Source organism: Salvelinus fontinalis, chromosome 17 (genome assembly GCF_029448725.1).
Source record: "Salvelinus fontinalis isolate EN_2023a chromosome 17, ASM2944872v1, whole genome shotgun sequence".
Classification (NCBI taxonomy): Eukaryota; Metazoa; Chordata; class Actinopteri; order Salmoniformes; family Salmonidae; genus Salvelinus; species Salvelinus fontinalis.
In genome coordinates, this window is record NC_074681.1 from 8726094 (window position 1) to 8751093 (window position 25000).

A 25000-nucleotide genomic window follows, 5' to 3' on the forward strand; every position below is an offset into this window, starting at 1 on the left:
GAGGGATGGAGGGAGGGAGGGGGGGGGGTGGAGGGAGGGAGGGAGGGATGAGGGAGGGAGGGAGGGATGGTGGGAGGGAGGGATGGAGGGAGGGTGGGAGGGAGGGAGGGAGAGAGGGAGGGATGGTGGGAGGGAGGGAGGGATGGAGGGAGGGAGGGAGGGATGAGGGATGGAGGGAGAGAGAGAGAGAGGGAGGGAGGGAGGGAGGGAGAGAGGGAGGGAGGGAGGGATGGAGGGAGGGAGGGGGGGGGTGGAGGGAGGGAGGGAGGGATGAGGGAGGGAGGGAGGGATGGTGGGAGGGAGGGATGGAGGGAGGGTGGGAGGGGGGGGATGGAGGGAGGGAGGGAGGGATGGAGGGAGGGAGGGAGGGAGGGAGGGAGGGAGGGAGGGATTGTGGGAGGGAGGGATGGAAGGAGGGAGGGAGGGGGGGGATGGAGGGAGGGAGGGAGGGATGAGGGATGGAGGGAGAGAGAGAGAGAGGGAGGGAGGGAGGGAGGGAGAGAGGGAGGGAGGGAGGGATGGAGGGAGGGAGGGGGGGGGGTGGAGGGAGGGAGGGAGGGATGAGGGAGGGAGGGAGGGATGGTGGGAGGGAGGGATGGAGGGAGGGTGGGGGGGAGGGAGGGAGAGAGGGAGGGATGGTGGGAGGGAGGGAGGGATGGTGGGAGGGAGGGAGGGATGGTGGGAGGGAGGGAGGGATGGAGGGAGGGATGGAGGGAGGGATGGTGGGAGGGAGGGAGGGATGGTGGGAGGGAGGGAGGGAGGGAGGGAGGGAGGGAGGGAGAGATAAGGAGCAGTGTGAAGGAATAGAACTGGGCAGGGCTACGGAAGAGGAGAAGAGGAGAGGACAGGTTCACATGCTGTTTGATGCCAGACAGAGGATTATATCAGATCATTCCTAATTCTCTATGCAATACATAGGACAGCATTGTTGGTTGCTTTAGTTGCTGGTATTTTTAGCCAGGAATGTACCCACCGTAACAATACGTATGAACTACTAGCAGTAGATTAGAAAAGGTCCCCTGTCAAGACAGGCATTTCAACATCTGACTTTGACAAGCCAAAACAAAGAAAAACATTAGAAGCCAAATGGAAATTCATAAACTATATTGATTGTCTCCACACAAACATATTCTGAAGCCAAATGATCATCAATGCAGGTTAATCATTTGATAAACAACAAACTGCTGGGAGGTCAAAACGACAGAGATTCTAGTTCTGCATTGTTTCAAAATATAAAATATATCGTACTAATAATATATTACATATGCATGTAGTTTCCCTGTATGGAGAAAGCATGTCTGACTAATGTCTGTCTGCAGGTGCCGTGCAGCAGTTTGAAAGGAGACAGGCAAGAGGTACCGGAGCGCCAAATCTAGGTCCAAGAGGTTTTTAAACAGCTTCTACCCCCAAGCCAAAAGACTTCTGAACATCTAGTCAAATGGCTACCCAGAATATTCACATTTCCCCCCCCCCCCCTCCACACACCACTGCCACTCTCTGTTGTCATCTATGCATATTCACTTCGATAACTCTACCTACATGTACATATTACCTCAACTAACCAGTGCCCCCGCACATTGACTCTGTACCGGTACCCCCTGTATATAGCCTCCACATTGACTCTGTACCGGTACCCCCTGTATATAGCCTCCACATTGACTCTGTACCGGTACCCCCTGTATATAGCCTCCACATTGACTCTGTACCGGTACCCCCTGTATATCGCCTCCACATTGACTCTGTACCGGTACCCCCTGTATATAGCCTCCACATTGACTCTGTACCGGTACCCCCTGTATATCGCCTCCACATTGACTCTGTACCAGTACCCCCTGTATATAGCCTCCACATTGACTCTGTACTGGTACCCCCTGTATATAGCCTCCACATTGACTCTGTACCGGTACCCCCTGTATATAGCCTCCACATTGACTCTGTACCGGTACCCCCCTGTATATAGCCTCCACATTGACTCTGTACCAGTACCCCCTGTATATAGCCTCCACATTGACTCTGTACCGGTACCCCCTGTATATAGCCTCCACATTGACTCTGTACCGGTGCCCCCTGTATATAGCCTCCACACTGACTCTGTACCGGTACCCCCTGTATATAGCCTCCACATTGACTCTGTACCGGTACCCCCTGTATATAGCCTCCACATTGACTCTGTACCGTAATACCCTGTATATAGCCTCCACATTGACTCTGTACCGTAATACCCTGTATATAGTCTCAACATTGACTCTGTACCGTAATACCCTGTATATAGTCTCAACCTTGACTCTGTACCGTAATACCCTGTATATAGTCTCCACATTGACTCTGTACCGTAATACCCTGTATATACACTGCTCAAAAATATAAAGGGAACACTTAAACAACACACTGTAACTCCAAGTCAATCACACTTCTGTGAAATCACACTGTCCACTTAGGAAGAAACACTGATTGACAATAAATTTCACATGCTGTTGTGCAAATGGAATAGACAACAGGTGGAAATTATAGGCAATTAGCAAGACACCCCCAATAAAGGAGTGGTTCTGCAGGTGGTGACCACAGACCACTTCTCAGTTCCTATGCTTCCTTGCTGATGTTTTGGTCACTTTTGAATGCTGGCGGTGCTTTCACTCTAGTGGTAGCATGAGACGGAATCTACAATCCACACAAGTGGCTCAAGTAGTGCAGCTCATCCAGGATGGCACATCAATGCGAGCTGTGGCAAGAAGGTTTGCTGTGTCTGTCAGCGTAGTGTCCAGAGCATGGAGGCGCTACCAGGAGACAGGCCAGTACATCAGGAGACATGTAGGAGGCCGTAGGAGGGCAACAACCCAGCAGCATGACCGCTACCTCCGCCTTTGTGCAAGGAGGAAAGCAGGTTCACACTGAGCACGTGACAGACGTGACAGAGTCTGGAGACGCCGTGGAGAACGTTCTGCTGCCTGCAACATCCTCCAGCATGACCGGTTTGGAGGTGGGTCAGTCATGGCGTGGGGTGGCATTTCTTTTGGGGGGCCGCACAGCCCTCCATGTGCTCGCCAGATGTAGCCTGACTGCCAATAGGTACCGAGATGAGATCCTCAGATCTCTTGTGAGACCATATACTGGTGCGGTTGGCCCTGGGTTCCTCCTAATGCAAGACAATGCTAGACCTCATGTGCTTTAGTCCAGGTCTGGGAGGAGATTCCTCAGGAGACCATCCACCACCTTATCAGGAGCATGCCCAGGCGTTGTAGGGAGGTCATACAGGCACGTGGAGGCCACACACACTACTGAGCCTCATTTTGACTTGTTTCAAGGACATTACATCAAAGTTGGATCAGCCTGTAGTGTGGTTTTCCACTTTAATTTTGAGTGTGACTCCAAATCCAGACCTCCATGGGTTGATACATTTGATTTCCATTGATCATTTTTGTGTGATTTTGTTGTCAGCACATTCAACTATGTAAAGAAAAAAGTATTTAATAAGAATATTTCATTCATTCAGATCTAGGATGTGTTATTTTAGTGTTCCCTTAATTTTTTTGAGCAGTGTATATTGTTATTTTTTACTGCTTTTACTGCTCTTATTTAATTACTTAAATCATTTATACGCAAATGTCACATAGTGTGACATGAATTTGATCATAACGTTGAAAGTAAAAAAGGGGGCCTATAACAAGCAGAACGACAACGGCAACGGCTACGGCTACGGCAACGGCAACGGCTACGGATACGGCTACGGCTACGGCAACGGCTACGGCTACGGCAACGGCTACGGCAACGGCTACGGCTACGGCTACGGCAACGGCTACGGATACGGCTACGGCTACGGCTACGGCAACGGCTACGGCAACGGCTACGGATACGGCTACGGCTACGGCAACGGCTACGGCTACGGCTACGGCAACGGATACGGCTACGGCAACGGCTACGGCTACGGCTACGGCAACGGCTACGGCTACGGCTACGGCTACGGCTACGGCTACGGATACGGCTACGGCTACGGCTACGGATACGGCTACGGCAACGGCTACAACTACGGCTACGGTTCATCTCATGTAAATAACAAGGTGCTTTGTTGACACTTGCATTGATTCTATCCTTACAGGGGAAATGAAAACGAAAATGTAGCTGAAATATATTTGGCAATGTGTATTTGACTCAGGTCTGCGGGCGAGATGAATGACATGGTTCCAGTCTCAATGATGTAGTATGGACGACAGAAAAGCAAAAGCACTAAGAATGTTACGTTAAAATGTTTTACTTACAGGTAGTAAGTGTAGGAGTGGTAGGTTCTTCTGCCCAGTGGTACGTGGTAGGTGAGGTGGTACGTGGTAGGTGAGGTGGTACGTGGTTAGGTGAGGTGGTGGTAGGATATAAGCAGAGGAGGACGGAGGAACGGGGAGGGGAGGGGGGGGGGAAATATGGAATGAAGGAAAGAAAAAGTAAAAATACATTAATGTTTGAAAAAATAGATAAAATGGACAAAAACCATATGGTGGCTGGCAGGCATGCAGGCATACATGAAAGGCAGACTAGCGAACGTGCAGAGCAAGGTTATAGCTTGGAGTTATGTGGCGTGTAATGTGTGCCGATTCTTTTCTACAGATTCATTCTCATTTTGGAAGCTAAGTTGTTATTATATACAGTTGGAGTACAGGTCATGTTGAGAAATCACAACCGGTTAGCTGATGTATACACAACCGGTTAGCTGATGTACACACAACCGGTTAGCTGATGTATACACAACCGGTTAGCTGATGTATACACAACCGGTTAGCTGATGTATACACAACCGGTTAGCTGATGTATACACAACCGGTTAGCTGATGTATACACAACCGGTTAGCTGATGTACACACAACCGGTTAGCTGATGTATACACAACCGGTTAGCTGATGTACACACAACCGGTTAGCTGATGTATACACAACCGGTTAGCTGATGTATACACAACCGGTTAGCTGATGTATACACAACCGGTTAGCTGATGTATACACAACCGGTTAGCTGATGTATACACAACCGGTTAGCTGATGTATACACAACCGGTTAGCTGATGTATACACAACCGGTTAGCTGATGTATACACAACCGGTTAGCTGATGTATACACAACCGGTTAGCTGATGTATACACAACCGGTTAGCTGATGTATACACAACCGGTTGGCTGATGTATACACAACCGGTTAGCTGATGTATACACAACCGGTTAGCTGATGTATACACAACCGGTTAGCTGATGTATACACAACCGGTTAGCTGATGTATACACAACCGGTTAGCTGATGTACACACAACCGGTTAGCTGATGTACACACAACCGGTTAGCTGATGTATACACAACCGGTTAGCTGATGTATACACAACCGGTTAGCTGATGTATACACAACCGGTTAGCTGATGTATACACAACCGGTTAGCTGATGTATACACAACCGGTTAGCTGATGTATACACAACCGGTTAGCTGATGTATACACAACCGGTTCTGTCTAAGACGTGTTAAAAAACTAACATATGTCATATATTTGTGCATATGCTGCCTCTTCGTACATAATCACCTACATCCACATTCAGAATATAGTTCATGTACAGGTCATGTTGTAAGAGCTAGTTAATGTATACACAAAGCCAGGTCTCCATTACACCTGCTCCGACAGACATATGTCACATAAATGTATGAAGACAGAGACATTAAGATTAATACCTGATTCTATGGATTTGACCTCCAAGAGTTAGTTCCAAATCAGAACTTAGAATGTCTTAACACGGCTGTAAATCGAACATAATTAATGCAAATGAAATCAAATGGATCCAATTAAATAATCTCCCACTTCCTGTCTCATTTGATTAGGTCACACCGAAAATAATTCAATTAAATAGCATGACTGTTTGTTTGCACACGCCATACGGAATATCACACTGTACAAAACGTCAAATGGTACATTACTGGTAAAAACTGAGTATAGGTCTCGAAAAATGTCAGTTTAAACAGGCTCCATTACCAAGGAACTAGCATCTACCACTCCTACCTCCATTACCAAGGAACTGGTATCTATCACTCCCACCTCCATTACCAAGGAACTGGTATCTACCACTCCTACCTCCATTACCAAGGAACTAGCATCTACCACCTCCACCTCCATTACCAAGGAACTAGCATCTACCACTCCTACCTCCATTACCAAGGAACTAGCATCTACCACTCCTACCTCCATTACCAAGGAACTGGTATCTACCACTCCTACCTCCATTACCAAGGAACTGGTATCTATCACTCCTACCTCCATTACCAAGGAACTAGCATCTACCACTCCCACCTCCGTTACCAAGGAACTAGCATCTACCTCTCCCACCTCCGTTACCAAGAAACTAGCATCTACCACTCCCACCTCCATTACCAAGGAACTAGCATCTACCACTCCTACCTCCATTACCAAGGAACTAGCATCTACCACTCCCACCTCCATTACCAAGGAACTAGCATCTACCACTCCCACCTCCATTACCAAGGAACTAGCATCTACCACTCCCACCTCCATTACCAAGGAACTAGCATCTACCACTCCCACCTCCATTACCAAGGAACTAGCATCTTCCACTCCTACCTCCATTACCAAGGTACTAGCATCTACCACTCCCACCTCCATTACCAAGGAACTAGCATCTACCACTCCTACCTCCATTACCAAGGAACTAGCATCTACCACTCCTACCTCCATTACCAAGGAACTAGCATCTACCACTCCCACCTCCATTACCAAGGAACTAGCATCTACCACTCCCACCTCCATTACCAAGGAACTAGCATCTACCACTCCTACCTCCATTACCAAAGAACTAGCATCTACCACTCCCACCTCCGTTACCAACGAACTGGTATCTACCACTCCCACCTCCGTTACCAAGGAACTGGCATCTACCACTCCTACCTCCACCTCCATTACCAAGGAACTAGCATCTACCACTCCCACCTCCACCTCCGTTACCAAGGAACTAGCATATACCACTCCCACCTCCGTTACCAAGGAACTGGTATCTACCACTCCCACCTCCATCTCCGTTACCAAGGAACTGGTATCTACCACTCCCACCTCCGTTACCAAGGAACTAGCATCTACCACTCCCACCTCCATTACCAAGGAACTAGCATCTACCACTCCTACCTCCATTACCAAGGAACTGGTATCTACCACTCCTACCTCCATTACCAAGGAACTGGTATCTATCACTCCTACCTCCATTACCAAGGAACTGGTATCTACCACTCCCACCTCCATTACCAAGGAACTAGCATCTACCACTCCCACCTCCATTACCAAGGAACTGGTATCTATCACTCCTACCTCCATTACCAAGGAACTAGCATCTACCACTCCTACCTCCATTACCAAGGAACTGGTATCTACCACTCCCACCTCCGTTACCAAGGAACTAGCATCTACCACTCCCACCTCCATTACCAAGGAACTAGCATCTACCACTCCCACCTCCATTACCAAGGAACTAGTATCTACCACTCCCACCTCCATTACCAAGGAACTAGCATCTACCACTCCCACCTCCATTACCAAGGAACTAGCATCTACCACTCCCACCTCCATTACCAAGGAACTAGCATCTACCACTCCCACCTCCGTTACCAAGGAACTGGTATCTACCACTCCCACCTCCACCTCCATTACCAAGGAACTGGCATCTACCACTCCCACCTCCGTTACCAAGGAACTAGCATCTACCACTCCTACCTCCATTACCAAGGAACTAGCATCTACCACTCCTACCTCCATTACCAAGGAACTAGCATCTACCACTCCTACCTCCATTACCAAGGAACTAGCATCTACCACTCCCACCTCCATTACCAAGGAACTAGCATCTTCCACTCCTACCTCCGTTACCAAGGAACTAGCATCTACCACTCCCACCTCCGTTACCAAGGAACTAGCATCTACCACTCCCACCTCCATTACCAAGGAACTAGCATCTACCACTCCTACCTCCATTACCAAGGAACTAGCATCTACCACTCCTACCTCCATTACCAAGGAACTAGCATCTACCACTCCCACCTCCATTACCAAGGAACTAGCATCTACCACTCCTACCTCCATTACCAAGGAACTGGTATCTACCACTCCCACCTCCATTACCAAGGAACTAGCATCTACCACTCCCACCTCCATTACCAAGGAACTAGCATCTACCACTCCCACCTCCATTACCAAGGAACTAGCATCTACCACTCCCACCTCCATTACCAAGGAACTAGCATCTACCACTCCCACCTCCGTTACCAAGGAACTGGTATCTACCACTCCCACCTCCACCTCCATTACCAAGGAACTGGCATCTACCACTCCCACCTCCGTTACCAAGGAACTAGCATCTACCACTCCCACCTCCATTACCAAGGAACTAGCATCTACCACTCCCACCTCCATTACCAAGGAACTAGCATCTACCACTCCTACCTCCATTACCAAGGAACTAGCATCTACCTCTCCCACCTCCATTACCAAGGAACTAGCATCTACCACTCCCACCTCCACCTCCATTACCAAGGAACTGGTATCTACCACTCCCACCTCCGTTACCAAGGAACTGGTATCTACCACTCCCACCTCCATTACCAAGGAACTAGCATCTACCACTCCTACCTCCGTTACCAAGGAACTAGCATCTACCACTCCCACCTCCACCTCCATTACCAAGGAACTGGTATCTACCACTCCCACCTCCGTTACCAAGGAACTGGTATCTACCACTCCCACCTCCATTACCAAGGAACTAGCATCTACCACTCCTACCTCCGTTACCAAGGAACTAGCATCTACCACTCCCACCTCCGTTACCAAGGAACTGGTATCTACCACTCCCACCTCCACCTCCATTACCAAGGAACTGGCATCTACCACTCCCACCTCCGTTACCAAGGAACTAGCATCTACCACTCCCACCTCCATTACCAAGGAACTAGCATCTACCACTCCCACCTCCGTTACCAAGGAACTAGTATCTACCACTCCCACCTCCGTTACCAAGGAACTGGTATCTACCACTCCTACCTCCATTACCAAGGAACTGGCATCTACCACTCCCACCTCCGTTACCAAGGAACTAGTATCTACCACTCCCACCTCCATTACCAAGGAACTGGTATCTACCACTCCTACCTCCATTACCAAGGAACTAGCATCTACCACTCCCACCTCCATTACCAAGGAACTAGCATCTACCACTCCCACCTCCATTACCAAGGAACTAGCATCTACCACTCCCACCTCCATTACCAAGGTACTAGCATCTACCACTCCTACCTCCATTACCAAGGAACTGGCATCTACCACTCCCACCTCCGTTACCAAGGAACTAGCATCTACCACTCCCACCTCCATTACCAAGGAACTAGCATCTACCACTCCCACCTCCGTTACCAAGGAACTAGTATCTACCACTCCCACCTCCATTACCAAGGAACTAGCATCTACCACTCCCACCTCCATTACCAAGGAACTAGTATCTACCACTCCCACCTCCACCTCCATTACCAAGGAACTAGCATCTACCACTCCCACCTCCGTTACCAAGGAACTAGTATCTACCACTCCCACCTCCACCTCCGTTACCAAGGAACTAGCATATACCACTCCCACCTCCGTTACCAAGGAACTGGTATCTACCACTCCCACCTCCGTTACCAAGGAACTAGTATCTACCACTCCCACCTCCGTTACCAAGGAACTAGTATCTACCACTCCCACCTCCACCTCCGTTACCAAGGAACTAGCATATACCACTCCCACCTCCGTTACCAAGGAACTGGTATCTATCACTCCCACCTCCACCTCCATTACCAAGGAACTGGTATCTACCACTCCTACCTCCATTACCAAGGAACTGGCATCTACCACTCCCACCTCCGTTACCAAGGAACTAGCATCTACCACTCCTACCTCCATTACCAAGGAACTAGCATCTACCACTCCTACCTCCATTACCAAGGAACTGGTATCTATCACTCCCACCTCCATTACCAAGGAACTGGTATCTACCACTCCCACCTCCGTTACCAAGGAACTGGTATCTACCACTCCTACCTCCATTACCAAGGAACTAGCATCTACCACTCCCACCTCCGTTACCAAGGAACTAGCATCTACCACTCCCACCTCCACCTCCATTACCAAGGAACTGGTATCTATCACTCCCACCTCCATTACCAAGGAACTGGTATCTACCACTCCCACCTCCGTTACCAAGGAACTGGTATCTACCACTCCTACCTCCATTACCAAGGAACTGGCATCTACCACTCCCACCTCCATTACCAAGGAACTAGCATCTACCACTCCTACCTCCATTACCAAGGAACTGGTATCTACCTCTCCCACCTCCGTTACCAAGGAACTAGCATCTACCACTCCCACCTCCATTACCAAGGAACTAGCATCTACCACTCCCACCTCCATTACCAAGGAACTAGCATCTACCACTCCCACCTCCATTACCAAGGAACTAGCATCTACCACTCCCACCTCCATTACCAAGGAACTAGCATCTACCACTCCCACCTCCATTACCAAGGAACTAGTATCTACCACTCCTACCTCCATTACCAAGGAACTGGTATCTACCACTCCTACCTCCATTACCAAGGAACTGGTATCTACCACTCCCACCTCCATTACCAAGGAACTAGCATCTACCACTCCCACCTCCATTACCAAGGAACTAGCATCTACCACTCCCACCTCCATTACCAAGGAACTAGCATCTACCACTCCCACCTCCATTACCAAGGAACTAGCATCTACCACTCCTACCTCCATTACCAAGGAACTGGTATCTACCACTCCCACCTCCATTACCAAGGTACTAGCATCTACCACTCCCACCTCCATTACCAAGGAACTAGCATCTACCACTCCCACCTCCATTACCAAGGAACTGGTATCTACCACTCCCACCTCCATTACCAAGGAACTAGCATCTACCACTCCCACCTCCATTACCAAGGAACTAGCATCTACCACTCCCACCTCCATTACCAAGGAACTAGCATCTACCACTCCCACCTCCATTACCAAGGAACTAGCATCTACCACTCCCACCTCCACCTCCATTACCAAGGAACTAGCATCTACCACTCCCACCTCCATTACCAAGGAACTAGCATCTACCACTCCCACCTCCATTACCAAGGAACTAGCATCTACCACTCCCACCTCCACCTCCATTACCAAGGAACTAGCATCTACCACTCCCACCTCCATTACCAAGGAACTAGCATCTACCACTCCCACCTCCATTACCAAGGAACTAGCATCTACCACTCCCACCTCCATTACCAAGGAACTAGCATCTACCACTCCCACCTCCACCTCCATTACCAAGGAACTAGCATCTACCACTCCCACCTCCATTACCAAGGAACTAGCATCTACCACTCCTACCTCCATTACCAAGGAACTAGCATCTACCACTCCTACCTCCATTACCAAGGAACTGGTATCTATCACTCCCACCTCCATTACCAAGGAACTGGTATCTACCACTCCCACCTCCGTTACCAAGGAACTGGTATCTACCACTCCTACCTCCATTACCAAGGAACTAGCATCTACCACTCCCACCTCCGTTACCAAGGAACTAGCATCTACCACTCCCACCTCCACCTCCATTACCAAGGAACTGGTATCTATCACTCCCACCTCCATTACCAAGGAACTGGTATCTACCACTCCCACCTCCGTTACCAAGGAACTGGTATCTACCACTCCTACCTCCATTACCAAGGAACTGGCATCTACCACTCCCACCTCCATTACCAAGGAACTGGTATCTACCACTCCCACCTCCGTTACCAAGGAACTGGCATCTACCACTCCCACCTCCATTACCTTAACTAACTCTTCAAACTTAAAGTTACAGCGGGAAAGACCAGATAATAATAATTTGATTGAAAATAGGCCTGTATCTCACCCCTCCCCCCTGTATCCCCCCTGTATCCCCCCTCCCTGGAGAACAGGGGCAGGTGCTAATGTAAACTCAGCCTGAGGCTACAATACATGGTTATAGGAAGGCTCCCTATTTACTCTCTTTCTCCTCTCTGTTCTCTGTTCTCTCTCTTTCTCTTCTACCCCCCTCTCTATTCACTCTCTCTCTCTCTCTCTTTCACCCCCCTCTCTAGTCTCTCTCTCTCCTCTCTATTCCCTCTCTCTCTTCTACCCCTCTCTATTCACTCTCTCTCCTCTCTATTCCCTCTCTCTCTCTTCTACCCCCCTCTCTATTCACTCTCTCTCCTCTCTATTCCCTCTCTCTCTTCTACGCCCCTCTCTATTCACTCTCTCTCCTCTCTGTTCTCTCTTTCTCTTCTATCCCCCTCTCTATTCACTCTCTCTCCTCTCTATTCCCCCTCTCTCTTCTACCCCCTCTCTAGTCACTCTCTCTCCTCTCTGTTCTCTCTCTCTCTTCTACCCCCCTCTCTATTCACTCTCTCTCCTCTCTATTCCCTCTCTCTCTTCTACCCCCTTCTCTATTCACTCTCTCTCCTCCCTATTCCCTCTCTCTCTTCTACCCCCTCTCTATTCCCTCTCTCTCTTCTACCCCCCTCTCTATTCACTCTCTCTCTCTCTTCTACCCCCCTCTATAGTCTCTCTCTCTCCTCTCTATTCCCTCTCTCTCTCCTCTCTATTCCCTCCCTCTCTTCCTTCCTTCCTCTTCTCTCTCTCAGCCTTTCATCATTATTTCCTTCTTATCTCCTATTCTCTAATCTTCCCTTCTATAGTCCTCCAAAATATTTTCCCTTTTCCTCCCGTCTCCAACCCAGTGTCATTGAACGGGGTGGTGCGTCTTGTATGATTGGGCCGTGGAGACATTCATCTTTCACAGCAAACTGTTTCTCATAGCTGTAAACAGACGTAATGTAGCGTATCAACATCATCAAATTCATTATTTACGTTTTGCGCTGACAACGCTGCTGTGCTTTAGAGAGAAAACAGGGGAAACGAGTGGAAGAGACTCGTAAAATATATAAATAAATAAATAAATACTTCTTCCAGATTACAATTGTAAACGACCAAGCTGTCCAAATGTACCCCATGTTGTAAATGTTTGTCTTCTACGGTTTGTCTCACTGTGTAACAGTGTTTGTAGACGTGACATAACATCAACATAGAGTGGCAATATATTAAATATATAGGACACATAACTTAGAGAAACACATCTTTATACAAAAGATATAACTTCTACAAAATGTCTGACTTCTACTAAATGTCTGACCTTTTCTTCAGGAGGAGGATGACTCCGAGGAAGATGATGACAAAGAGGAGGATGCCAGCGATGACGCCGGTTATCTTCACTGTGTTGTCTGTCTGTTTCTCCGGCTCCACTGCGTCAGGCTTATGAGTGGCCTCTCCTATACAACAACAACAAGACAACATTAACTACACAAACAGGCTTACGGGTGACCTCTCCTATAGAACAACAGGCGTACGGGTGACCTCTCCTATAGAACAACAGGCGTACGGGTGACCTCTCCTATAGAACAACAGGCTTATGGGTGACCTCTCCTATAGAACAGGCTTATGGGTGACCTCTCCTATAGAACAGACTTATGGGTAACCTCTCCTATAGAACAACAGGCGTATGGGTGACCTCTCCTATAGAACAGACTTATGGGTAACCTCTCCTATAGAACAACAGGATTATGGGTGACCTCTCCTATAGAACAGACTTATGGGTAACCTCTCCTATAGAACAACAGGCGTATGGGTGACCTCTCCTATGGAACAACAGGTGTATGGGTGACCTCTCCTATAGAACAGGCTTATGGGTAACCTCTCCTATAGAACAGGATTATGGGTGACCTCTCCTATAGAACAGGCTTATGGGTGACATCTCCTATAGAACAACATGCGTATGGGTGACCTCTCCTATAGAACAGGCTTATGGGTGACATCTCCTATAGAACAACATGCGTATGGGTGACCTCTCCTATAGAACAGGCTTATGGGTGACCTCTCCTATAGAACAGGCTTATGGGTGACCTCTCCTATAGAACAACAGGCATATGGGTGACCTCTCCTATAGAACAGGCTTCTGGGTAACCTCTCCTACAGAACAACAGGTGTATGGGTGACCTCTCCTATAGAACAGGCTTATGGGTGACCTCTCCTATAGAACAACAGGCATATGGGTGACCTCTCCTACAGAACAGGCTTATGGGTAACCTCTCCTATACAACAAGAGGCGTATGGGTGACCTCTCCTATACAGCAACATACGAAGTCAGTAGTTGACATGTCCTACTGTTACTTATTACTAATATGCCTAGCTATCTTCCTAAACTAGGTGAAATCCCAAGTGGTCCTAAGTGGCGATGGTGTAATAGTGGATTGACTAGTAGATCCATCTACATCGATCTGGTCTAATAGGGCTTGTCCATGTTCTGTTTAACTGGCCGTACTGCGTTTCAGGAAGACATATCCCTAACCTTTTAATAGTGTATGTACAGTGGCTTTCGGAATGTATTCCGACCCCCTTTGACATTTTCCACATTTTGTTACGTTACAGCCTTAATCTAAAATGGATTAAAATAAAAAAAATCCTCATTAATCTACACACAATACCCCATAATGACAAAAGCAAAAACAGGTTTTCAGACATTTATTTTTGATTTATAAAAAAAATACAAAACAGAAATACTTTATTTACATAAGTATTCAGACCCTTTTGCTATGAGACTTTCAATTGAGCTCAGGTGCATCCTGTTCCCATTGGTCAACCTTGAGATGTTTCTACAACTTGATTGGAGTCCACCCGTGGTAAATTCAATAGATTGGACATGATTTGAAAAGACATACCTGTCTATATAAGGTCCAACAATTGACAGTTCATGTCAGAACAAAAACCAAGCCATGAGGTTGAAGGAATTGTCCGTAGAGCTCCGAGACAGGATTGTGTCGAGGCACAGATCTGGGGAAGGGTACCAACAACTTTTTGCAGCATTGAAGGTCCCCAAGAACACAGTAGCCGCCATCATTCTTAAATGGAAGAAGTTTGGAATCACCAAGACTCTTCTTAGAGCTGGCTGCCCGGCCGAACTGAGCAATCGGGGGAGAAGGGCCTTGGTCAGGGAGGTGACCAAGAACCTGATGGTCACTCTGACAGAGCTCTGGAGTTCCTCTGTGGAGATGGGAGAACCTTTCAGAAGGACCGCCATCTCTGCAGCACTCCACCAATGAGGCCTTTATTTTAGAGTGGCCAGACGGAAGCCACTCCTCAGGAAAAGGCACATGACAGCCTGCTTGGAGTTTGCCAAAAGGCACCTAATGAAACTGATCCGATGAAAAACCAAGATTAAACTCTTTGGACTGAATGCCAAGCGTCACGTCTGTTGGTAACCTTGCACCATCCCTACGGTGAAGCATGGTGGTGGCAGCGTCAGGGACTGGGAGACTAGTAAGGATCAAGGCAAAGATGAACAGAGCAAAGTACAGAGAGATCCTTGATGCAAACCTGCTCCAGAGCGCTCAGGACCTCAGACTGGGGAAAAGGTTCACCTTCCAACAGGACAACGTCCCTAAGCACAGCCAAGACAACGCAGGAGTGGCTTCAGGACAAGTCTCTGAATGTCCTTGAGTGGCACAGCCAGAGCCCGGACTTGATCTTGATCGTACATTTCTGGAGAGACCTGAAAATAGCTGTGCAGCGACGCTTCCCATCCAACCCGACAGAGTTTGAGAGGATCTGCAGAGAAGAATGGGAGAAACTCCCCAAATACACGTGTGCCAAACTTGTAGCGTCATACCCAAGAAGACTTGAGGCTGTAATCGCTGCCAAAGGTGCTTTAACAAAGTACCGAGTAAAGGGTCTCAATACTTACGTTAATTTGATTTTTCACTTTATTATATTTTATAAATTAGCAAAAATGTATACAAAAATAACTGTTTTTGCTTTATTATTATGGAGTATTGGCTGTAGATTGACGAGGGGGAAAAAACTATTTAATCCATTTTAGAATAAGGCTGTAACGTAATGTGGGAAAAGTCAAAGGATCTGAATTCAGTAGTTCACAACTAAATCCCTGTCAAATCTCTAAGGCCCACGGTTTACTGCTGAAAACCTCAGGTTGAATTTGGTTTCAAGGTCTCTCAAATAGGCCTGTAAACTAACAGTAAACCTTCTATCTCAAATAGGCCTATAAACTAACAGTAAACCTTCTATCTCAAATAGGCCTATAAACTAACAGTAAACCTTCTATCTCAAATAGGCCTATAAACTAACAGTAAACCTTCTATCTCAAATAGGCCTGTAAACTAACAGTAAACCTTCTATCTCAAATAGGTCTGTAAACTAACAGTAAACCTATCTCAAATAGGTCTGTAAACTAACAGTAAACCTTCTATCTCAAATAGGTCTGTAAACTAACAGTAAACCTATCTCAAATAGGTCTGTAAACTAACAGTAAACCTTCTATCTCAAATAGGCCTGTAAACTAACAGTAAACCTTCTATCTCAAATAGGCCTATAAACTAACAGTAAACCTTCTATCTCAAATAGGCCTGTAAACTAACAGTAAAACTTCTATCTCAAATAGGCCTGTAAACTAACAGTAAACCTATCTCAAATAGGCCTATAAACTAACAGTAAACCTTCTATCTCAAATAGGTCTGTAAACTAACAGTAAACCTTCTATCTCAAATAGGTCTGTAAACTAACAGTAAACCTTCTATCTCAAATAGGCCTGTAAACTAATAGTAAACCTTCTATCTCAAATAAGCCTGTAAACTAACAGTAAACCTTCTATCTCAAATAGGCCTGTAAACTAACAGTAAACCTATCTCAAATAGGCCTGTAAACTAATAGTAAACCTTCTATCTCAAATAGGCCTATAAACTAACAGTAAACCTTCTATCTCAAATAGGTCTGTAAACTAACAGTAAACCTTCTATCTCAAATAGGCCTGTAAACTAACAGTAAACCTTCTATCTCAAATAGGCCTGTAAACTAATAGTAAACCTTCTATCTCAAATAAGCCTGTAAACTAACAGTAAACCTTCTATCTCAAATAGGCCTGTAAACTAACAGTAAACCTATCTCAAATAGGCCTGTAAACTAACAGTAAACCTTCTATCTCAAATAGGCCTGTAAACTAACAGTAAACCTATCTCAAATAGGCCTGTAAACTAACAGTAAACCTTCTATCTCAAATAGGCCTGTAAACTAACAGTAAACCTTCTATCTCAAATAAGCCTGTAAACTAACAGTAAACCTTCTATCTCAAATAGGCCTGTAAACTAACAGTAAACCTTCTATCTCAAATAGGCCTATAAGCTAATAGTAAACCTTCTATCTCAAATAAGCCTGTAAACTAACAGTAAACCTTCTATCTCAAATAGGCCTGTAAACTAACAGTAAACCTATCTCAAATAGGCCTGTAAACTAACAGTAAACCTTCTATCTCAAATAGGCCTATAAACTAACAGTAAACCTATCTCAAATAGGTCTGTAAACTAACAGTAAACCTTCTATCTCAAATAGGCCTGTAAACTAACAGTAAACCTTCTATCTCAAATAGGCCTGTAAACTAACAGTAAACCTTCTATCTCAAATAGGCCTATAAACTAATAGTAAACCTTCTATCTCAAATAGGCCTGTAAACTAACGGTAAACCTATCTCAAATAGGCCTGTAAACTAACAGTAAACCTATCTCAAATAGGCCTGTAAACTAACGGTAAACCTATCTCAAATAGGCCTGTAAACTAACGGTAAACCTATCTCAAATAGGCCTGTAAACTAACAGTAAACCTTCTATCTCAAATAGGCCTGTAAACTAACAGTAAACCTTCTATCTCAAATAGGCCTGTAAACTAACAGTAAAACTTCTATCTCAAATAGGTCTGTAAACTAACAGTAAACCTTCTATCTCAAATAGGCCTGTAAACTAACAGTAAACCTATCTCAAATAGGTCTGTAAACTAACAGTAAACCTTCTATCTCAAATAGGCCTGTAAACTAACAGTAAACCTTCTATCTCAAATAGGCCTGTAAACTAACAGTAAACCTTCTATCTCAAATAGGCCTGTAAACTAACAGTAAACCTTCTATCTCAAATAGGCCTATAAACTAACAGTAAACCTTCTATCTCAAATAGGCCTGTAAACTAACAGTAAACCTATCTCAAATAGGTCTGTAAACTAACAGTAAACCTTCTATCTCAAATAGGCCTGTAAACTAACAGTAAACCTATCTCAAATAGCATTCCATAAAAGATAGCGTCTTTTCTACCAACAGCTTTAAACCAGACGCCGTACAGACGCCGTACTCTTAGCACGCGGGCCTGTTTAGGGTAACTATACAGTATCATACAGTCACATATTATCTCTATACGTTTAGTGTAACTATACAGTATCATACAGTCACATATTATCTCTATACGGGCCTGTTTAGGGTAACTATACAGTATTCTACAGTCACTAAATATCTCTATATGGGCCTGTTTAGGGTAACTATACAGTATTCTACAGTCACTAAATATCTCTATACGGGCTTGTTTAGGGTAACTATACAGTATCATACAGTCACATATTATCACTATACGGGCCTGTTTAGGGTAACTATACAGGTGAATGCACCAATTTGTAAGTCGCTCTGGATAAGAGCGTCTGCTAAATGACTTAAATGTAATGTAAATGTATACAGTATTCTACAGTCACATATTATCACTATACAGCCCTGTTTAGGGTAACTATATAGTATCATACAGTCACTAAATATCTCTATACGTTTAGGGTAACTATACAGTATACTACAGTCACTAAATATCACAATACGGGCCTGTTTAGGGTAACTATACAGTATTCTACAGTCACTAAATATCTCTATATGGGCCTGTTTAAAATTATGGTATTCTCTCCTGCTCACCTCCACCTCTAGTATCAGTCTAGGGGTCTATCTTTAACAGACGAGATGAGAAAGATCCCTTAACAAATCAGGTTTGGGTCAACCCTATTGTGCCCAGGTCAAAAGTAGTGCACTACATAGGAAAAAGGCGGTGCAATTTAGTACGCAAACTGAGGAAAAACGACAACGTAGTTAGAATTCCAACTGTCTAAGCGTCAGCTGTCTTCTGGATACATAATGGATGATACAAATCTTTGCTTGACTGGATTTTCTCTCTCTCTCTCCCTGTCTCTTTCTCTCTCTCTCTCCCTCTCTCTCTCTGTATTTTTCTGTCTCTTTCTCTCTCTCTCTCCCTCTCTCTCTCTCTGTCTCTTTCTCTCTCTGTCTCTTTCTCCCTCTCTCTCTCTCTCTCCCTCTCTCTCCATCTCTCTCTCTCCATCTCCCTCTCTCTCCATCTCTCTCTCTCTCCATCTCTCTCTCTCTCTCTCTCTCTCTCTCTCTCTCTCTCTCTCCATCTCTCTCTCTCCATCTCCCTCTCTCTCCATCTCTCTCTCTCTCTCTCCATCTCTCTCTCTCTCTCTCCATCTCTCTCTCTCTCTCTCTCTCTCTCTCTCTCACTCTCTCTCCATCTCTCTCTCTCCATCTCCCTCGCTCTATCTCGCTCTCTCTCTCCCTCTCTCCATCTCCCTCTTTCTCTCTCTCTCTCTCTCTCTCTCTCTCTCTCTCTCTCCCTCTCTCTCTCTCTGTCTCTTTCTCTCTCTTTCTCTCTCTGTCTCTTTCACCCTCTCTCTCTCTCTCTCCCTCTCTCTCCATCTCTCTCTCTCCATCTCCCTCTCTCTCCATCTCTCTCTCTCTCTCTCCATCTCTCTCTCTCTCTCCATCTCCCTCTCTCTCAATCTCCCTCTCTCCATCTCTCTCTCTCTCTCTCTCCATCTCTCTCTCTCTCTCTCTCTCTCTCTCTGACATGTTCTCTCCATCTATCTAACACGTTGATTAGATTCAAATATAGATGTTTAACTCAGAAGGGTAGGAAAACAACACCGGTGTGAACGATTCACTATCAACTTGCACTGATTGAATGGTTTTCCCTTTTCCAGGACAATCTGATAACTACAGACTAGTCTGACAGGGAGAGAAGGAGAGAGAGCGATCGAGATAAATATATACCGAGAGAATCCCTGGTTGAGTTTGGAAATTACAAACGTCTACAGTGTCCAACTGTAACAGTCCTGACCTGTGTTATGTTGTTTTTATGTGTTTATGGTCAGGGCATGTGTTTTGGGTGGGCAGTCTATGTTATCTGTTTCTATGTTGGTTTTGTTTGCCTGGTATGGCTCTTGATTAGAGGCAGGTGGTTTGCGTTTGCCTCTAATTAAGAGTCATATTTAGGTAGGGCATTCTCACTGTTTGTTTGTGGGTGATTGTCTCCTGTGATGTCTTCGTCGTTGTCGATGTTATTCACTTTCGGAGCTGTTTGGCTGTTCGTGTGTTTTGATGTAACGTTCCTGTCCGTGAGTTTACGTTTAGTGATGTGAGTTTATGTTCAGGTTTCGTTCTACGTCGTTTTGTTATTTTGTAAGTTTTGAAAGTGTTTGTTTTCGTGTCATCGGTTTTCGTTATAAAAATAAAGATGGCATATTTCCCTGACTCCGCATTTTGGTCTGAAGATCCTTCTCTCCTCACCTCATCTGAGGATGAGGAAAGCGACAGCCTTAACAGAATCACCCAACAACAAAATGTGACCAAGCGGTATGGGAATGCTCGACGGAGCAACAGGAACTTCTGGACTTGGGAGGAGATCTTGGACGGTAGAGGACCTTGGGCTCAACCAGGGGAATATCGCCGTCCAAAGGTGGAATTGGAAGCAGCGAAGGCTGAGCGGCGCTGGTATGAGGAGGCAGCGCGACGACGCGGTTGGGAGCCCGTGAGTCAGACCAAAAAATTTCTTGGGGGGGGGGGGCACACGAGGAGTGTGGCAAAGCCGGGTAAGATACCCGAGCAAACTCCCCGTGCTTACCGTGGAGGTAGAAGGCGTCGTACTGGTAAGAGACCGTGTTATGCGGTAGAGCGCACGGTGTCCCCAGTACGCGTGCTTAGCCCAGTGCGGGCTATTCCACCTTGCCGCACTGGGAGGGCTAGGTTGGGCATCGAGCCGGGTGCCATGAAGCCGGCCCAACGTAGCTGGTCTCCAGTACGTCTCCTCGGGCCGGTGTACATGGCACCAGCCTTACAGGTGGTGTCCCCGGTTCGCCTGCATAGCCCAGTGCGGGCTATTCCACCTCGCCGCACTGGCAGGGCTACGGGGTCCATTCAACCTGGTAGGGTTGGGGAGGCTCGGTGCTCAAGAGCACGTGTCCTCCTTCACGGTCCGGTAGACCCGGTGCCACCTCCATGTACCAGTCCTCCGGTGGCAGCCCCCCGTACCAGGCTGTCTCTCCGGGTTCTCTCTCCTGCTGTTTCCTCCTCTCCAGCGCAGCCGGTGCCTAGACCACGCACCAGGCTGTCTCTCCTTCTCCTCCCTACAGAGCTATCTGTCTCCCCAGCGCCATCTGAGCCATCCGTCTCCCCAGCGCCATCTGAGCCATCCGTCTCCCCAGCGCCATCTGAGCCATCCGTCTCCCCAGCGCCATCTGAGCCATCCGTCTCTCCAGCGCCATCTGAGCCATCCGTCTCCCCAGCGCCGTCTGAGCCATCCGTCTGCCATGAGCCTGCAAAGCCGCCCGTCTGCCATGAGCCTGCAAAGCCGCCCGTCTGCCATGAGCCTACAGAGCCGTCAGCCAGACAGGAGCCGCTAGAGCCGTCAGCCAGACAGGAGCCGCTAGAGCCGTCAGCCAGACAGGATCTGCCAGAGCCGCCAACCAGACAGGATCTGCCAGAGCCGCCAACCAGACAGGATCTGCCAGAGCCGCCAACCAGACAGGATCTGCCAGAGCCGCCAACCAGACAGGATCTGCCAGAGCCGCCAACCAGACAGGATCTGCTAGAGCCGCCAGCGAGCCATGAGCAGCCAGAGCCGTCAGAGAGCCATGAGCAGCCAGAGCCGTCAGAGAGCCATGAGCAGCCAGAGCCGTCAGAGAGCCATGAGCAGCCAGAGCCGTCAGAGAGCCATGAGCAGCCAGAGCCGTCAGAGAGCCATGAGCAGCCAGAGCCGTCAGAGAGCCATGAGCAGCCAGAGCCGTCAGCCTGCCATGAGCGTCGAGAGCCGTCAGCCTGCCATGAGCGTCGAGAGCCGTCAGCCTGCCATGAGCGTCGAGAGCCGTCAGCCTGCCATGAGCGTCGAGAGCCGTCAGCCTGCCATGAGCGTAGAGAGCCGTCAGTCTGCCATGAGTGTCGAGAGCCGTCAGCCTGCATGGACCTGCCAGAGCCGTCCAGCCAGGACCTGCCAGAGCCGTCCAAACAGGACCTGCCAGAGTCCTTCAGCCGGGATCTGCCCCTTGTCCCGGTGTTGCCCCTTGTCCCGGTGCTGCCCTTTGTCCCGGTGCTGCCCCTTGTCCCGGTGTTGCCCCTTGTCCCGGTGCTGCCCCTTGTCCCGGTGCTGCCCCTTGTCCCGGTGCTGCCCCTTGTCCCGGTGCTGCCCCTTGTCCCGGTGCTGTCCCTTATTCCGGTGCTGGTCCTTATCCTGGTGCTGCCCCTTGTTCCGGTGCTGCCCCTTGTCCCGGTGCTACCCCTTGTCCCGGTGCTGCCCATTGTCCCGGTGCTGCCCCTTGTTCCGGTGCTGGCCGTTTATTTAGGGGAGGGTAGTGTTAGGGTGGTCATTAGAAGGGGTAGACAGAAGAGGGGAGTGACTATGGTGGTATGGGGACAGCGTCCTGAGCCGGAACCACCACCGTGGTCAACTGCCCACCCGGACCCTCCCCTGGACTTTGTGCTGGTGCGCCCGGCGTGCGCACCTTGAGGGGGGGGGTACTGTAACAGTCCTGACCTGTGTTATGTTGTTTTTATGTGTTTATGGTCAGGGCATGTGTTTTGGGTGGGCAGTCTATGTTATCTGTTTCTATGTTGGTTTTGTTTGCCTGGTATGGCTCTTGATTAGAGGCAGGTGGTTTGCGTTTGCCTCTAATTAAGAGTCATATTTAGGTAGGGCATTCTCACTGTTTGTTTGTGGGTGATTATCTCCTGTGATGTCTTCGTCGTTGTCGATGTTATTCACTTTCGGAGCTGTTTGGCTGTTCGTGTGTTTTGATGTAACGTTCCTGTCCGTGAGTTTACGTTTAGTGATGTGAGTTTATGTTCAGGTTTCGTTCTACGTCGTTTTGTTATTTTGTAAGTTTTGAAAGTGTTTGTTTTCGTGTCATCGGTTTTCGTTATAAAAATAAAGATGGCATATTTCCCTGACTCCGCATTTTGGTCTGAAGATCCTTCTCTCCTCACCTCATCTGAGGATGAGGAAAGCGACAGCCTTAACACCAACTAGGTCCATGTTTGTAAATTTTATCCACTAGGCAAATCATTTAAGAACAAATTCTTATTTACAATGACGGCCTACGCCGGCCAAACCCGGACGACGCTGGGCCAATTGTGCGCCGCCCTACGGGACTCCCAATCACGGCCGGTTGTGATACAGCCTGGATTCAAACCAGGGTATCTGTAGTGACGCCTCTAGCACTGAGATGCAGTGCCTTACACGGAGCCCAAACCGGTTGTGATACAGCCTGGATTCAAACCAGGGTGTCTGTAGTGACGCCTCTAGCACTGAGATGCAGTGCCTTACACGGAGCCCAAACGGGTTGTGCATGTGCGCTATCCTGCGCTATCGTGCATATATTTATTCCCCCCCCCCCCTACACCAAACGCGATCACGACACGCAGGTTAAAATATCAAAACAAACTCTGAACCAATGACATTAATTTGGGGACAGGTCGAAAAGCATTAAACATGTATGGCAATTTAGCTAGTTAGCTTGCACTTGCTAGCTAACGTTAATTTGTCCTATTTAGCTAGTTTGCTGTTGCTAGCTAATTTGTCCTATTTAGCTAGCTTGCTGTTGCTAGCTAATTTGTCCCGGGATATAAACATTGAGTTGTCATTTTACCTGAAATGCACAAGGACCTCTACTCCGACAATTAATCCACACATAGAACGGCCAACCAAATCGTTCCTAGTCATCTCTCCTCCTTCCAGGCTTTTTCATCGTTTAAATTATATGGTGATCGCATCTAAACTTTCATTGTATTACCACGACTACCGGCAAAACAGTTCGTCTTTCAATCACCCACGTGGGTATAACCAATGAGGAGATGGCACGTGGGTACCTGCTTCTATAAACCAATGAGGAGATGGGAGAGGTAGGACTTGCAGCGCGATCTGTGTCAGAAATAGGAATGAGTTCTATTTTAGCCCTTGGTGTCGCAGACGCTCGTTAAGCGCGCGCGAGCAGTGTGGGTGCAATAATTGAATAACATGGATTTCTAAATTTATTTTGCGACGCTCGCGCACGCGACGTGTCCCGTCTGGTCAGCATGTTAGACCGCTGTGCCACTCGGGAGGAGTGTCAGTCCACACAGAGGACAGAGACAGGGTTATTGGTGTCAGATACATGCAGCTAGATCTACTGCATATCACGAAGAACACAGTACATTATTATAGCAGATATGCTTCCTTCTGTCAATGCTACAGGACAGCTCACTAAAATCTCATGGAATATATAATGAGACGTATTCATTAAAACAGATTCACTTTAACACATTACATGAGGATGTACAATAACTTAGCTAGGATGTTTCACCATAGGACAGGTGATGTAATGTTAGGATGTTTCATCATACGACAGGTGTTATACTGTTAGGATGTTTCATCAGGTGATATACTGTTAGGATGCTTCACCATAGGACAGGTGATGTAATGTTAGGATGCTTCATCATATGACAGGTGTTATACTGTTAGGATGTTTCACCATAGGACACTCTACCCAGCCCTTGTAGCTACACTAGGATTTGATCTAGCTCAGCAATAACACATTATTAAAATAATCAAAGGCTTGGGGATTAGTTGCTTATTTGAAACAGGTGTGTTAATTAGTGCTGGGCTAGAACTAAAATGTGGATCTGCTGGGTGTCCCCCTGCAATATACTGAGCTAGCCTGTTGGACGGAGTAATTAGGAC

At 47.3% G+C, this 25000-nt stretch overlaps 1 protein-coding gene across 1 annotated transcript in view; it reads right to left on the bottom strand.

The window, feature by feature from the left end:
• The window catches only part of LOC129813672 (receptor-type tyrosine-protein phosphatase mu-like), a 652787-nt gene that overhangs the window by 166942 nt on the left and 460845 nt on the right, over positions 1 to 25000 (bottom strand). Inside the window, exons 16-17 of the mRNA XM_055866071.1 lie at positions 13273 to 13408; positions 4254 to 4283 (exon numbers count right to left, since the gene is read on the bottom strand). Of these exons, the coding sequence (XP_055722046.1) occupies positions 4254 to 4283; positions 13273 to 13408 (166 nt within the window). The remainder of the gene's footprint in view (positions 1 to 4253; positions 4284 to 13272; positions 13409 to 25000) is intronic.